Source organism: Zootoca vivipara, chromosome 2 (assembly GCF_963506605.1).
Source record: "Zootoca vivipara chromosome 2, rZooViv1.1, whole genome shotgun sequence".
In the NCBI taxonomy this organism is placed as follows: domain Eukaryota; kingdom Metazoa; phylum Chordata; class Lepidosauria; order Squamata; family Lacertidae; genus Zootoca; species Zootoca vivipara.
Genome location: NC_083277.1, coordinates 46,990,014 through 47,006,094, shown reverse-complemented (window position 1 = coordinate 47,006,094; position 16,081 = coordinate 46,990,014). Strand labels below are relative to the sequence as shown.

Below are 16,081 nucleotides of genomic sequence, written 5' to 3'. Positions count from 1 at the left end.
AGGAAGCAAAGAATTTGACATGAGGCAGATTGAAATCTATTTGCTGATGCCAACTCCCCTACCAAATTTTAGATAAAATATTCTACCTTGTTCCTCTCCACTCTATTCCAAGTTTACATTTATTAAAAATGTAGATAAGGAAGGACCGCTATACGTTCAGATTTTTCTGGACATTATCAGGATTTCAAAGGTGGGATTGACGGCTGGGAGAATTTCCAAAAAGTGGTGCTTTGTCTTGGAGCGTAGGCAAGTCAATCAAAAAATCGTGTTGAAGAAGAAGAAGAGTGGTTTTACTTTTTGAAATATGGCAACCCTAAGAAAAAGAAGAGGAGGAGGAGGAGGAGTTTGGATTTGATATCCCGCTTTCTCACTACCCTAAGGAGTCTCAAAGCGGCCAACAATCTCATTTTCCCTTCCTCCCCCACAACAAACACTCTGTGAGGTGAGTGAGGCTAAGAGACTTCAGAGAAGTGTGACTAGCCCAAGGACACCCAGCAGCTGCATGTGGAGGAGCGGGGATGGAACCCAGTTCACCAGATTACGAGTCCACCACTCGTAACCACTACACTTTTAGCTGACAATTATTTTTATGGGGGGGAAATTCTCAAAAGTTTTGAGGCTTCCATTTTTCTCCCGCTTTTGCAAGGTGCTTCAAATCACTTTAGAAGCTCAGTAGCTATGTGATTCAGCTTACCTTATCATTTTGAGGTGGTAATGAGTGGTACATGTGCTTTTCTCTCAATTACACATTTATCCAGAATTCTGCAGACTCCTCGGCCACTTGCATTTCTTGGTCTGGAAAAGCCCCATGGAAGGCTTCCTTCACGAAGTCTTCCCCTGACTTTTAGTTGAAGCACAGGAAGCCAAGGATGCTGGATACGCAATACACTCAAAGAATTTGTTTTTTAAGTAAAGCGCCTCTTAACTTTCAAGGAACTCTTTCTGCACTGATTTCTTTAGAAGAAAAAAGTCTGAACTTCTTTCTTTTTCTTTTAAAACTCCCAGGTACACAATAGGCTACCTACCCACCTTCCTATACTTATATGAAACCCCAGCTAAAGGCATCAATGAATGTTTTTAAACTTCTCTTGCCACTAAGTGAATGTTCTATGGTTAATGTAGATACCAGAGAGGCGTATGTAATGAGATAGGAGCATTTTGGTCCCAGCGGTGGAGATGGCCGCTCAGGTGCCTGGGGTGGTGTGCCCAGGGCGACGTGAGCCGCCCACAGGGATGGGGCAAGTCACCCATAGGGGTGTGGTGCACTGTGGGGCCTTCGGAGTCTGCCTGCCTCCTCCCACTCAGCCGCCCTACAGCTGGGGGGGGGGGGAGGCAGCGGGTGGACTATTTGGGCAGCGCGGAGCCTGCATGCGCCCAAGCCACCACATCTCTCCCAGGAGAGATGTGGTGGCTCGGGCATGCTGCAGGCCCCGCGGTGAGTGCCATCCAGCATTTTGTCACCCCCCCCCAGTGGTGACACCTGGGGTAGCCCGCACCAACAGCACCCCCTTCCTCCACCCCTATTCAAAGTAATGGCCAAAGCAAAGGTCATGTTGAGTTTTCTTGTGTGAAACTATCCTTAGTATGACAGAAACTGAGAGAAAACTCACTATCAGAATCAAGTTCCAGAGAAGCAGCTATATTAGACAGTAGACCACAAAAAGGGCAAAACAACTGAACTGATTTCCTCAAAAAAATAATTGCATCTGCTGTAACATTGGATGATATGCAAGTATTAAGATCTGTGGTGTCTCAGTCACACAAACAAATCATTACTAGAAGTTGTGTTAATCAAGTAATGAATAGGCATGCATGAACCAGCTGGGGATGGGCTGGTATTGGTGGGGCAGCACTGCACTTGCTCTAATGGATCAGCCCCCTCTGCTAATCAGCAATGTGCAATCAGCTTTTTAGAAGTGTTCAGCTCCATTCTGGCATTTAAGCTGAGCAAGTACTTCGAAGCATGCCGAGAATCTCCTGCCAAGCATAAAGGGAGCCAGAAGACACTCACTTTTGGCAAACCAGCTAGTATTTAGCTAGGGAACCATGAAATGCAGCTATGAAGAGTCTTAAGCAGTAATAATAATTTATCTGACGTCCTACCGTTTCATCTCCTAAATTGCTTTGGAAGAAAAAGTTTGCGCTGATCAACTCTACCCTTCAAGTCTGCAACTTCAAGCAACTTTCTGAACTAACATCCACATTGCAAGCAATTGGACTTCCACACATAAGTTTATTGGGGGCCGTATCAGAATAGAAACAAGGCTGAAGTTTCCAAATTAAAGACCAGTAGACATCACCTGTCAACAAAGATCATTTTAACCGAAGATGCTGCAGACTGAACCCAAACCTTCTACATATGCCATTTATCTGTCAACATCCCTGGCAAGAACAGAATTCTCTTATCACAATTTATGGCAGAAAGGTATAATATCCTTTTTATTTACTGTGTCACAGTAACATGTAAACATAAAACAACACTTTCCTTCTCTCCAGATGTTTGTATAGCCCAATGATGGGAAGTCAGTAGTATTACTCTTTATTTCCTTTATGATATATTTGGATGGAGAATTCTTGTCCATTCCTTTCCATTCAGAAACTGCCTAATACCTCAGTGGGAATTATGAGGGACTATTATAGCTAGAATTATAGCTAGTATAACAGCTCTCTCCCAACTGTTCTGACTCCAGCCTATAAAAGGTCGGTCAAAAAGAAAATTCCCATGTTGTTACAGGCTCCAACAACAGAATCTTTCTTGTCTTAGAATATAGTAAACTGCTTCCTGCTAACTTACAAGGTGAGGAGGAATTAAAGAACCTTTTAATGAGGGTAAAAGAGGAGAGCGCAAAACATGGTCTGAAGCTCAACATCAAAGAAACTAAGATCATGGCCACTGGTCCCATCACCTCCTGGCAAACAGAAGGGGAAGAAATGGAGGCAGCAAGAGATTTTACTTTCTTGGGCTCCATGATCACTGCAGATAGCAACAGCAGTCACGAAATTAAAACACGCCTGCTTCTTGGGAGAAAAGCGATGACAAACCTAGACAGCATCTTAAAAAGCAGATACATCACCTTGCCGACAAAGGTCAATACAGTGGTGCCTCGCTAGACGAATTTAATTCGTTCCACAGGTCTTTTCTTATAACGAAAAATTGGTCTAACAAATCCCATAGGAATGCATTGAAATTTTGTTGAATTTTTTTTTGCCCATAGGAACGCATTAATTGAATTTTAATGCATTCCTATGGGAAACTGCGATTCGCTAGATGAATTTTTCATAAAACGAATTCGTCTTGCGAGGCAACCTCCGCTCGAAAAATCCTTTCGTTAAGCGGAAATTTCGTTAAGCAGGGCATTCGTTAAGCGAGGCACCACTGTATAGTGAAAGCTATGGTTTTCCCAGTAGTGATGTATGGAAGTGAAAGCTGGACCATAAAGAAGGCTGATCGCCAAAGAATGGATGCTTTTGAATTATGGTGCTGGAAGAGACACTTGAGAGTCCCATGGACTTCAAGAAGATCAAACCTATCCATTCTGAAGGAAATCAGCCCTGAGTGCTCACTGGAAGGACAGATTGTGAAGCTGAGGCTCCAGTAATTTGGCCACCTCGTGAGAAGAGAAGACTCCCTGGAAAAGACCCTGATGTTGGGAAAGATTGAGGGCACAAGGAGACAGAGGACGTCAGAGGACGAGATGGTTGGACAGTGTTCTCGAAGCTACCAACAAGAGTCTGACCAAACTGCGGGAGGCAGTGGAAGACAGGAGTACCTGGCGTGCTCTGGTCCATAGGGTCACGAAGAGTCGGACACGACTAAACAACAACAACAAACTTACAAGGCATGATGGCAGTACTGCTTTTGAGAGAAAGACCCTGGGACCTAGTTGCAGAGGGATGGGGGCAAGGAGTGGAGCACTAGTATAATCCCATTGCCCCATCACACTTGAGATTACTCATCTCTGCTAGAGCAGTCAGTGCACAGAGTGAGGGTGAATGTTATAAAAGTGTACCGTGTTTCTCATATTTTAAGGCATCCCTACAAAATAAGGCATGGCAGGATTTTCCTGAGGTGGAAAAATATAAGGCATACCTCGAAAATAAGCCGTACCGGGTGGTGGAAGAAGGTCTGTGGCAAAGAAGGGTTGCTGCTGCCGCGTTAACCCCCGAGACCTGGCTGCAGCCTCAGCGCGCAGCGCGTGCAGCCCCAGAACCCGGCTGTAGCCTTTGCGCGCGGACACCCGGGACCCGGCTGCAGCCTCAGCGCGCAGCGCGCGCAGCCCCAGTACCCGGCTGCAGCCTCTGCCTGCCGCGCGCGCAGCCCCAGGACCCGGCTGCAGCCTCTGCCTGCCGCGCGCGCAGCCCCAGGACCCGGCTGCAGCCTCTGCCTGCCGCGCGCGCAGCCCCAGGACCCGGCTGCAGCCTCTGCCTGCCGCGCGCGCAGCCCCAGGACCCGGCTGCAGCCTCTGCCTGCCGCGCGCGCAGCCCCAGGACCCGGCTGCAGCCTCTGCCTGCCGCGCGCGCAGCCCCAGGACCCGGCTGCAGCCTCTGCCTGCCGCGCGCGCAGCCCCAGGACCCGGCTGCAGCCTCTGCCTGCCGCGCGCGCAGCCCCAGGACCCGGCTGCAGCCTCTGCCTGCCGCGCACGCAGCCCCAGGACCCGGCTGCAGCCTCTGCCTGCCGCGCGCGAAGACCCAGGACCCGGCTGCAGCCTCTGCCTGCCGCGCGCGAAGACCCGGTGGGAGCAGGTCTGTCGTCTGCACAGATACCGGTACCGGTACTTATTTTTTAATTAAGACATCCCTTGAAAATAAGCCATGCTGTGTTTTTTTCAGGAAAAAATTAATATAAGACATGACTTATAATGTGAGAAACACGGTACGTACTGAAGTACTTCCTCCTCCTTCTTCTTTTAAAATGAGACTATGAAAACATGCTCATTTTATTGCTTGCCTATCTCTCCCCCACCACTACACACAAACACTCATGAAGTCCTTTGGACAGGCAAATCGCTACTCCTGAAAAATCTTGCAGGACCTTATTTTTCTAGCGACTATAAAATCCTCTGCCTCAAAAAGCACTATACATTTCTTTGTAAGATATGTCAATAAGTTTGTACCTGTTTTTAGTATTTCCTGTTTTTATCTTATTTATTTATTACATTTATACACTCCCTTAATTTTCCAAGGATCTCAAGATGGTGCACATGGTTCTCCTCCCTATTTCATCCTCACAACAACCCTGTGAGGTAGGTTAGGCTAAGATTGTGACTGGCTCAAGGTCACCCAGCAAGCTTTATGGCTGAGGTCCTAGTCCAACACTCTAACCATTACACCACCCTGTCTCTTTTAAATGAACTGGGAACAATGTACACATGCCTCATAAGAACCTGTGATCTAACTAGGGACCACATTTTTAATGAATAGAACCAATGCTGTTGTTTCCACCAACAGATTTTCCATTTTGATGCAGCAGAGCAAGATGCTTACTGCTGGGACCACCTCCCATTTGACTGGTCTCTTCCCAGAACTGTCTGCCATTATGTAATTTCATTATGAAACACTATGGAAGAGTTGGTACGAAAATCTGCCCATTCCTTCTCTTAAAGCATCTTTTAAATGGCCAATTTTCTAAAATGCCTTAAATGCTTTGGTAAAAAGACAGAGTAAAAATGTTGTAAAATAAATATATAAATACATTCTTACCTACCCACATGTACCTCTGCATGCTGTAATATATTTATGTATGTCTCTTGTGCATGCATTTTTTCAAGGGGGGAGTAAGTGAAAGTAAAGGAAAGTTGTGGCATGAAAAATGTACACATACCCCAGTTCAGATATTAATATCAGGAATTATTCCATGGGGGGCGGGGGGGGCGGAATATGAAGACAGTAGAAGCGCGACTCAGGGTAAAGCCAATACACAGAAGAATAATGAAAGCAACTTGGGAAGCAACTGTAAAAGCAGCCAATAAAATTGCTGGTTGCTCCCATCCTTATACCCTGTATCTGGGATAACCAGCTTTTTAAAGGGACCATGGACCACATGTCTCCAGTGTTGAAGACCACATTCCAGTAGTGAATAGGGCTGGACCCAAAAGTAGTCGGGTCAGGCACACACACACACACCCAAATATATTCCCCATATATTTAATTCTGTAACAACTCCATTGTAGTTCCACTGTCCATTTTCACCACACAATTTTTCAAAAGTTCTCCAGCACCTTTTCTGTCTGAAAGGTCATTAAAAGCCTGCAAGTTAACATTAACGAACAGGTGACGTGCAAGTCCTGAATCACAGTTATTGAAAGCATCGAACTTCAAAATGCAATTGCATCCTAAAAATGCATGTACTGTATGCATCTGAAAAGCATATAGACATTGTAGCATATTTGCAAGAAACACGTCTACTTCTTTTCTAGCATTCCCTTTGCTTTGATCTTCTTCCAGGTGAAGGAGGAACAATTATACAGTTTGCACAACATCAAAATCATTTCCCATTTAGCTCCTGCCCACTGAGAAGAGGGGAAGGAGGGGATCCAGAGAGCCAGCTGAATGCAGTGAGGAGTTCCCATTCCTGCCCTAGAGGGAATATGCAGAAAGCATCAGAGGGTGCTTTATGGTGGGGCACTCTCACTTTAGGTGAGCTTCTAACAGCTGACACTGAAAGTTGGAAGCTCCTAGAAGTTTATGATTGCTCAACAAGGCATATGATGGCTTGTTGAGACCCAGAAGAGAACAGGTTTTTCCTCCCCAAAACTTAGCAATCTTACCATGATGCCTTCACACTGTATCAGGCATCCTTATCCCCCCCCCCCAAGTTTCTACGTGTTGGACAGGACTGCAGAAGCCTGGCAATCTGGACTTTCCCATTGAGCTCTTCAGACTATACCTCAGAACGATTATAACTATTCCATAAATATCCCAGATTAATTCTGATCCCAACATCAAATCCACTTAAGAGACTTAAAAAGACCGAGTCATCAAGGCCATTGCTCAGAGGCTGCTCCCTTAGCGAGTCAAGAGAAATACCTTATGAAATCGTAGTAAATGATTTCTAGCATGTCACTTGGCAAGACGGAACCTGGGGTGTGGAGGGGGGTCTCGAGCCCGGTCTTTTTATACAAGGAACTCTCACCAGCTAGATTAGAAGGATTTCATTTAAATTTAGTTTTGAAAACAGTCCTCCTCTTGTTATGAAAGCAAGAGATTTGCTTCCCTGCCAGCAGGGATATGCCCTTTCAACTGTTGAAGGAGCTGCTCTGACACACCCATTGGCATATTCCTTTATTAATTTATTGTTATTAATAATAATTATTATTTGTATGTTTCAAACCATTTTATCATTTCTGGTCCATTCTTTTTAAAGCTACTGGTAACACAATTTCTTTCAAGTTATATTTTCTAAAATAAATAACACTGCCCTGCATAATTAAAGAAAGCATATCACCCTACCTAATGGGGTGGGGATAATTATCATGGGGGGAATTGGAGAAGAGCATTGACAAGATTCAAAATATGAACAAGAAGTCTCTTAAACATATTTCTACACTGAACAAACAGCCTGCCAAACAGAGCTGAGCTGTGGAGACCGAATAACACATGGTAGAAAGAGCAGAGTGTTGTTTTAGATAATCCACTATAGCCTAACTCCCTGGTTGAAATCAGCTCTGCACATAAGCAATTGACACTATTCCTTTGAGTTCATTCTTTTAAAATTGTATCTGTATACAATATCAAGCACAAAGATTATGACCTTTGCAAGGAATGTATAATTTTAGCAATATAGCCATGCAACCAAGTAGTTTAACCAAAAGCTTTTGTATGCTGCAGGAATGTAAATAACTACTTGATGATCTGTCCTTGATAAATGCGTATTGCTGTCTCTACAGGACATTTGGAACATCACACTCCATGTATATAAACCTTAGTACAAGAAAGCCATCACTTTCCTTTGCAAGGTACTAACTGCATACCAAAGCTCATACCAATGATAAACTTAGTTGGTCTCTAAGATGCTGCTGGCAGGATTTTTTAAATTTTGTTTCGACTAAGTCAGACCAAAACGGCTACCTACCTGTAACTGCATACCAAAGAGCCCTCTTAGGCAATTATTAGTTTACATCAATTTATCGTGTAATTAATTCTACCCAAGTTAAAGACAATTGTGGCATTGACCATACATTCTAAAGGATAACATACAGTGATTAGTTCTAAATGATGTGTACGTGTGTCACACAACAGGTGCCATATCAGAAGGCACCTTCTGCCCTCTCACTCAGAAGGGGATGCCTCTTTTTAAGATGCCGTATAACATTGGTCACCACCAGTACTATAAACACTAACACGAATAGTTAATTAGATATATGATCTAAAATTAATTGTGAAGACACCATTTATCAGTCACAAGGTTTTAATTCAATTTACCTCAGGAATGGGGAACCTGTGTCCCTCCAGATATTCTTGGACCCCGCCCCCCGAAAAACTTCCATCAGCTGCAGCAACCAGTCAGTAGCCAAAGGCAAGCGTTGATGAAAGCTGGAAGCCAACCATGTGGTCCCAGGTCCTCATTCTGGGGTAAATCAATGAACCAATGCAGACCCAGAAAGCAGAAATATTCTTCTCCAAATCTACTTTCTTCCTTAAAGGTAAAGGTACCCCTGACCATTAGGTCCAGTCGCGAGTGACTCGGGGGTTGCGCGCTCATCTCGCTCTATAGGCCGAGGGAGCCGACGTTTGTCCGCAGACAGCTTCCAGGTCATGTGGCCAGCATGACAAAGCCGCTTCTGGTGAACCAGAGCAACGCATGGAAATGCCATTTACCTTCCTGCCAGAGTGGTACCTATTTATCTACTTGCACTCTGACGTGCTTTTGAACTGCTAGGTGGGCAGGAACTTACTTCCTTACTATACTGCAACTAACCAAGCAGCTAGCTATAAAAGTTTGATGTGTAAGTTTTTTAAAAGAGCTTCCAAAAGTTTATAATGAAACGTATAAGCCAAGCCTGATACGAAGAGCCAGATAACAAATGCCTTAAACATTTTAATCTGTGAAGGTAGGTGAGAAATGGGCTTTTCCATTCCTACTTAAATTCTATTTTAAGCAGGTAAAGAGAGAGAGTCAGGCATGTGTAGTTCTTTAACTACTACTGAATTGGCCTTACTTTAAGCAGTAATGCATTTAAGCAGGTCCCCATGCACAGTGAGCAGTACATGATTAATTAAAGATTAAAGCACTCTGTAAATAGACTCAGGATTGAGAGCAAACAGGTTTCCAAAGATCAACAAGTTTAGATTTGAACTAGTCACAGTTTGGAAGGGGGTGGCCACCTGCCAATGTTTACTGACCGTCATTCTGTCAGTTTCAGGATCAGCAGCTCCTCCTCACTCCACCTTCCGAGTCACCAACCAAACGCCACTAAGCACACTGCCTCGTTCTGGACTAGAGGCACAACCCCTTCCCCTGAACTAGGAAGCACCGGCTGGATTCTGCACATCCCTTTCCCAAACATCTCTCCCTCTTGGAAGCCCCCTAAATCCAGGAACATATGACCAGCGCTAGAGCAGTCCAACCCCCCCCCCCCCCGCAGGCAAGCTCCGCAAGGCTCGAGGCTCTAACTCCAGAGTAATCCCGTCGGCCTTGGTGGGCAACAAATCTGAATTTAGTCGGAGACTGCCGATTTAGGCCAGTCTTGCTGCTGAAGCGAAATAAGACTGTGGATGCCAGAGAACCGCGCGCTTCTTTACCGCCTCCTAGTTCTGCTCGCATCTATCAGAAGTCAAAACAAGGACGAACCAAGTAAAAGCAGATACCAAAGCACAAAAGGAACCGGGGGTGGGGGTGTTGATTCCGCAGACGTCGTAGCCACACAACCTGTCTCACTCCTTGCGTTTGTCCCACGACCCTCGGGGCAGAAAGAGACCGGAGGCCAAGTACCCTCCAGTAGCGCCGTGGGTAACCAAACCGCCTTGGGTACCTACTTCGGACCTCCAACCACTCACCCACTGCAAACGTTCACTGGCTACACCCGCACCACAGTTGCTCCAAGATGCGTTTGTGCGTTTGGCAAAGCCAACAGACGGTTCGTACACTCTGCCACCACCCCGCGTCCCCAAGGCGTCCCTTGAAAGCCCCCCCCCCCCGCTTCCTTACTTCTCATCCTTGGCGTTCTCCTGGAGGTCCCCCAGCAGCGGCGGTAAGGCGGGCAGGGCCGCGTGCTGCTGTTGCAGGAGCAGGAGCCTGCATGTGGCCAGGTGCCGCTGGTGCTCGTCCTGCAGGCGGGCGTTCTCGTGATACAGCTTGGCCACTTGCTGCTCGAGCTCGTCTATCCGGAGCTTCTGCTTCTCCAGCAGCTCCTGCTGCGTCTCGATGATCTTGTTGAGCTCCTTGAGGTACTCCGCCGCCTTGCTCGGGTTCTCCGCCGGGGTCTCCATGGCCCCGGCCAGCCCAGCTGCCCACCGCGCACCTCGGCGGGCCCCGGGGGCTGGCCAAAGCGCCGAGAGGGCCGGCGGCGGCGGCGCCCGGACGCTCAGCTCGGCAGCGCGAACGCTCCAAGCCACCAGTCCGGCTACACCTTTTCCCGCCCAGTCGCAAGTCTGCTTCTCGGCTAGGGAGCGCCGACGCAGCTGCTCGTACTTCGAGCCGCCATTGCCCACGGGCCCTCCTACGGCTCCCGGCCGGCTCGCTGCTGTTGCTGCGCCTACACCCAGAGGGTCCGGCTATTGCGCGGCTGTGGCGCGCGGGGCTTCCGCTTCTCCACTTAAGGCAACCGCCGCCGGCTCGTTTCCTGCTCCTCCTCGCCAACAAAACCCCAAGAAAAGTCTCCGCGGACAGCCCCGTGGATCGCTCGAGGCTAGTTTCCTTCACCTCCGCCTCTTCCCTCGTTAACTCCTCCTGGTCGGTCGGTCTCTTTCTCCCTTCTTACTTGCCACCCCCCCCTCCCGGTCTTCCGCTCATGCAGGCGCTTTCTCCGCTTCTCCCGCCGCTGCTGCTCTTAAGCAGCAACAGCAGCTTCCCTACGCGCGCCGGTGCGCGGGGTCCAGCGCGGAGTTTGCAAAGTGCCGCCGCTCCCTGACTGGGCGTCGCGCGGCTTCGCGGACTCTGGGGAGGAGGAGCTGGTCTTGCTGCCTCCTGCTGACTAACTGATTGAGCCGCCACTGCCGCTGTTCGCTGCTGCCGCCGCCGCGGCGTCCTTCCCCGGCCGCCGGGCAGGCGAGTCAGTCAGAGCGCTTCTCTCTCTCCCTCCCTCTTTCCTCCTCTCTCTCTCTCTCTCACACACACACACACACACAAACACATACACGCCCCGGAACGGCTGAGAAGCAGGTTCCAGAGGGGCAGGGAGGAGGAGGAGGAGGAGGAGGGACAGCTGGTGATAGCTGCAGGACGGGCTGCGACAGCGGGGGCCTGAGCGCCTTGGGGGGGGGGTGTGGAGATATCCCCCGGGATAGCGGCGCCCTCCCGGGGGGGGGGGAGCGAGCGAGTCAGCGACGGGTCGCCTCAGAGCTGCTCCTGTTTTGGGGGGAACGCGCTAGGAGCCCCGTGGAGCGGCGCCTTGGCGGGCGGGCAGGTGGGCTGGAGAGAGGGCAGCGCCCCGCTTCTCCCCCACCTCGCGCCCCGCTCCGAACTGGGCGGCATCTCCGCGAAACTGACGGGGGCAGCCCAGCGAGGCAGAAGCCCCTCAGGTAAGCGGGGTGGCGGGAGGTTATTGCGCGCGCACGCGTGTGCAGAAAGCGAGGTGTGTTTGGTTGGGATACGAGGGGCGAGTTCTTTCCCTTCCTTAAAAAGATGTTTCAGTCCCCGTCTTGCTCGGAGCCCCCACCGAGCTGGCCGACGACAAATCCCAGCAGCGACGGGAGTTTGGTTTTTGTGCTCTCCCGCCCGCCAGATCAACCACGTCTGCAGGCAGCTTGCCGACCACCATGCTCCCCCCTCCCCTCCTCCCTCTCTTGCCTCCTCTTTAGTGGCGCTGAACTTGCCCTGCTGCTGCTCCTGGATTTCATAAGAGAATATTGAATTTCTGAGGAAAGGAGGGAGGGGGGCGATGGCATGAGGGAGAAGCCGATTGTTAATGCCTCTGCGGGCGGGCGCGCGTTCTTCTCCCTCTCCACCCGCCCGGCTCCCCTCCTTCCCCCTGGGAGGAGAGAGAGAGAAACGGGGATGTTATGGAGAGCGATGGGCTGACAGAAGGCTGCTGCTGCCAAGAGCCGAGGCTGTTTTGAAAACATCGCCACCCGGCGCTCCAGGCGGCGGCTCTCTAGCCATATGCCTGGAGTGACGCTTCCTCTGGTTGGCAACTGCTGGCTAGCAAAGCGGCAACCTGCCTCGCCTCGGCCTGCTCCGAGTGGGAATACTCCACGCACAAGCACAAACACGCGCACCCTCGTTGTGGGAACGCTGCATCCCCAGTCGAGGCTGCATCAGGTTGGAGGGAGGCGCTCGTGGGAAATCTTTTGGCAGCGGCCCAGCGCAATGACTGAAGAGGTTATCGAAAACAAGCTGGCTTAGAGAGTTGAAAAAAAGAGTGAGGAAGTATGTTAGCCAAAGGGAGCTGACAGGAAGTGCGACCCCTTGATTTCTCCGTTCCTTTCCTCTTCCTAATCACCTTCCTCCCCACCCTTCTCTTCTTCACAATTACTTCTCCTAAGTTTCTTAATTTTCACTGATACTCAAATGCCGCAGTACCTAGCTTTTTTCTGCTTCGCAAATTTCACTGCCCCCTCTTCTGCAAAGTCAGCTCCTCTGGAACCTGGGCTGCAATTCTTGCTAACACTTGACAGAATAGGCAGCTTGACTGAAGAGAGTGATTCAGCACCGGAGGTGACCCGAGGGCAGCTGATAGCAGAGCGGAGGAGGTAAGGACTTCCTCCCCCCCCCATCTCCACAACAATCACACACCTCCAGAACACTCCTTCCACGGCAGGCCCATTGACTTTCATGTGGTTGCTCAAGCAAATGGGCTGTAAAAAAGCTGCCTTCAAAATTATCTTTAGAAAAATATATAATCTGTGAATGTCTCATGAAAGTATATCTAGCATTTCAAATTGCCTGGGGATATCACTTCACTGTTGTATAAAAGGAAACTAAGCTAAAAAAACAACAACAAATGGACTTCAGTATTGAGCTATAGAATTTTTCTGTAATCATACTTTTAACTTCCAAAGGTTATCAACATGTTTTAACATGAACATGGGTTTCTTAACCAAAGCATGCTGTAAACAGAACTATGATATCTGCTGTATCCGTCCTCCTAGGGGATATATGTAGCCTCCAAGGCAAAAGGATAAATATGCTGCCTAAAATTATTCACTGGGAGGTTTTATTGAAATCAGGTGTGCATAATTGGGTTTGACTTATCTGAAATAATTACTGACATTGTATTCTAGCTGGGCAAGTATCCTTCCAACACTTACAGTGTGAATCTGGGCATGAGTTCACTGGGGCTTACTCCTGTTGACAAGTTTTCAATAGAATAAGGCTTCATATTCTGAACATGCCTCATAACTGCATCAAAATCTTTCACTTTTTCTGATCTGAGGCCCTCCTTTAACCAAACATGTTAAGATCCTCTTTTTTTAAAAAAAAACAAACAAACATATAATTGTGTGGTGGTAGTGCTGCTGTTTCAACCCACCTTAAATCAGAATCTCACCAGGTATTGGGTCCCAACCTACAAGATGAAGACCAATGGTCTGCATCAGATAAGTGAAATTTTATCCCGAGTTTCTGGTTGCAGAGTGAGGAAAGGAAATTGTCAAAACTGAGGTCAGAAGTAAATGAAATCCCAGAATATCTGTGTTAACAACAATTGTTTTTTGTGAATAACCCCACTGATGATAATGTTTATATTTTCCTACAATTTGTGTCCTGACCTTTCTGGAAAACACATCCTGCATCAAAAAAGCTTGTACCAATCCATTTAGGTGTTAAAGTACCACAAGACTTCTTGTTCTAGTCCCCCCCCCCTATCACCGCTGGGATATTTTACATATTCTTTTTGCAGATTTAATGCAGTGAGTTTTATATGGTTGTATCCAGCAAAGTCATTCCATTAGCACAAGGAGCTTTTCCTGTGTGATGAGACTTTGTGTCTCTGCATGTCCTTGGGGCCACCCAAATCTGCTCTGGAGTGTTGGCGTAACCCTCAGAGTAGATGTGGGGGCATGCAGGGAGAAGAAGGCACATTGTGAAGACAGACATAAGAGGCGGCTGCTGGATCAGGCTAGTAGCACATCTAGTCCAGCATCATGTTCTCATAGGAACCAGCCAGATGCCCATGAAAGCCCAATAGCAGAACCTGAGTGCAATAGCACTCTCCTTACTGGTACTTGTCATCCCAGTATCTATCATAAAGATGCATGCTGCCTTTGACAATAGAGAATATAGCCATTGTAGCTAGTGTACAGAAGTCCTTGCACTAATGGGATGACTTTGTTGGATTACTACCCTTAGATTATATGCTCCTACAATTTTGTGCTTAGGTTACTCTAATGTGAAATAGTCATTGATGATGCTATATAAATTAGAATATTTTTTTTAAAAAATGACAGTATTTTAATAGATCAGTTGGAATAAAAGGACTTAAATTCACTGATTTCAATGGGTGTACTATGGAAAATATTGGATGCCACCCTATTGTTCTTTGGAATGCTTCCCCAATAGGGGTTCAGCAGGCACAGTTCCTTTCTTTAGAGGGGAAAAATAACCAAGTTATTTTTGCAGCTGTTCTGCCTACTTTGGTCATGTGATGCTTACCAGCATAAGGAGAATATTTGAGTTAAGACTATTGGGATTTTTTAGATTTCCTTCATGACTTGAATTGTTTGTTTGTTTTTATTATAAACTGGCTTGGGAGGTCTTGTGGTTAAAAGGTTTCCTATAAAGATAGGAAATAAACATTGATGGGGCAAGCTCTTTTAAAGTTGCTGCCTTTCTCTCTCTCTCTTTGGTAAGTATTCTGTGCCTTTAACTATCTTGCTTAATCACAAGAAACATTTTCTTTTCCCAGGAACGGAGTCCTTTTTTGCAGATTCAAACCAAACCTCTACTTTTCAAAGTCATGTTATTTGTTTTCTTTTAGGAGCATCCAACACAGACCATAATAAACATCTCTCTTAGATGTTTTCCATCTGTCTGTTAAGAACTTCCCCCACTTTCTATGCTCTGGGGATATCAGGAATAGCATCTACAGAGCAGAGTTCATTAACAGGTTAATTAGGTTAACTTGTCAGTCAAGGATAGCTATGGTACTTTCCCTTGGCTGGAGAGAATCACCTCAAAACGCCTCTCTTAAGAAACAGGAAAAAATAAAGCATTGAATAAACTGGCTTAAAGGTTCTCTAAGAACAGCCTCTGGTTTGCTGGATGCTGCTGGGTTCCTGCCTGCAGTGTTTAGAGAGAAATCACAATTCTTCCCAGGAGCTTTAAACAGCCTATTCACTTCATTGCACCAGATGAATTAAGAAAGCTTGCCAACAAGGAGGGAGAAAGAGCATATTTATAGCATCAGTATCGCATTCAAGTTCTGTTCGCACAAAAGCCAACTGCAAGTTGCCTGTGAATGAAGATGCAGGGAATTGACTGGCCAGTTAGACAAACAGGAAATTTCAAATCAAACCTGATTAAATAAGAAATCTTAAAATGTTGTTTTTGATTACTTGCAGTAAGGCAGACTTATGGCTGTAGCCTTGTCAATTCCCTGACAATGAGCAGAAGAGATTCATTCTTACATAAGGCAGTACTCAGAAATCTAGGTCTTTCAGATCACTTAGAATATGTTGTATCTTCCCCTCCACCACCAGGGATAACTTTGGGCAAAATTATTTTAGTAATCTTTAGAATTCTCATCCTTAACACTACTTTAGTAGCATGGGTGTAGCGAGGATTTATTTTAGGGGGAGGGCAGGCATTATGTTGGGGGGGGGGTCAGAACCGAGTTATCTGCAACACAATGGTCAGTTAGTTAAGTATTTTTATTTAAATTAAAAAAAATCCTTCAGTAGCACCTTAAAGACCAACTAAGTTTTTATTTTGGTATGAACTTTCGTTTGCATGCACACTTCGTCAGATTTTTTATTTATTTACTTG

At 47.0% G+C, this 16,081-nt stretch overlaps 1 protein-coding gene and 1 long non-coding RNA gene across 9 annotated transcripts in view; one reads left to right on the top strand and one right to left on the bottom strand.

The window, feature by feature from the left end:
- IQSEC1 (IQ motif and Sec7 domain ArfGEF 1) overlaps positions 1 to 11,232 on the bottom strand; it is a 321,903-nt gene extending 310,671 nt beyond the window's left edge. For 2 of the 7 annotated variants that reach the window (XM_035106280.2, XM_035106281.2), the window contains exon 1: positions 10,148 to 11,232. In XM_035106280.2, the coding sequence (XP_034962171.2) occupies positions 10,148 to 10,428 (281 nt within the window). In that variant the 5' untranslated portion in view covers positions 10,429 to 11,232. The remainder of the gene's footprint in view (positions 1 to 10,147) is intronic. The other 5 variants (XM_035106282.2, XM_060271459.1, XM_035106290.2 and 2 more) reach the window with 3 other exon arrangements.
- Positions 11,233 to 11,488: 256 nt separating this feature from the next.
- LOC118080685 (uncharacterized) overlaps positions 11,489 to 16,081 on the top strand; it is a 64,993-nt gene continuing 60,400 nt past the window's right edge. The window contains exon 1 of one of the 2 annotated variants that reach the window (XR_009557106.1): positions 11,489 to 12,849. This is a non-coding gene — a long non-coding RNA (uncharacterized LOC118080685). The remainder of the gene's footprint in view (positions 12,850 to 16,081) is intronic. The other variant, XR_004691998.2, reaches the window with a different exon arrangement.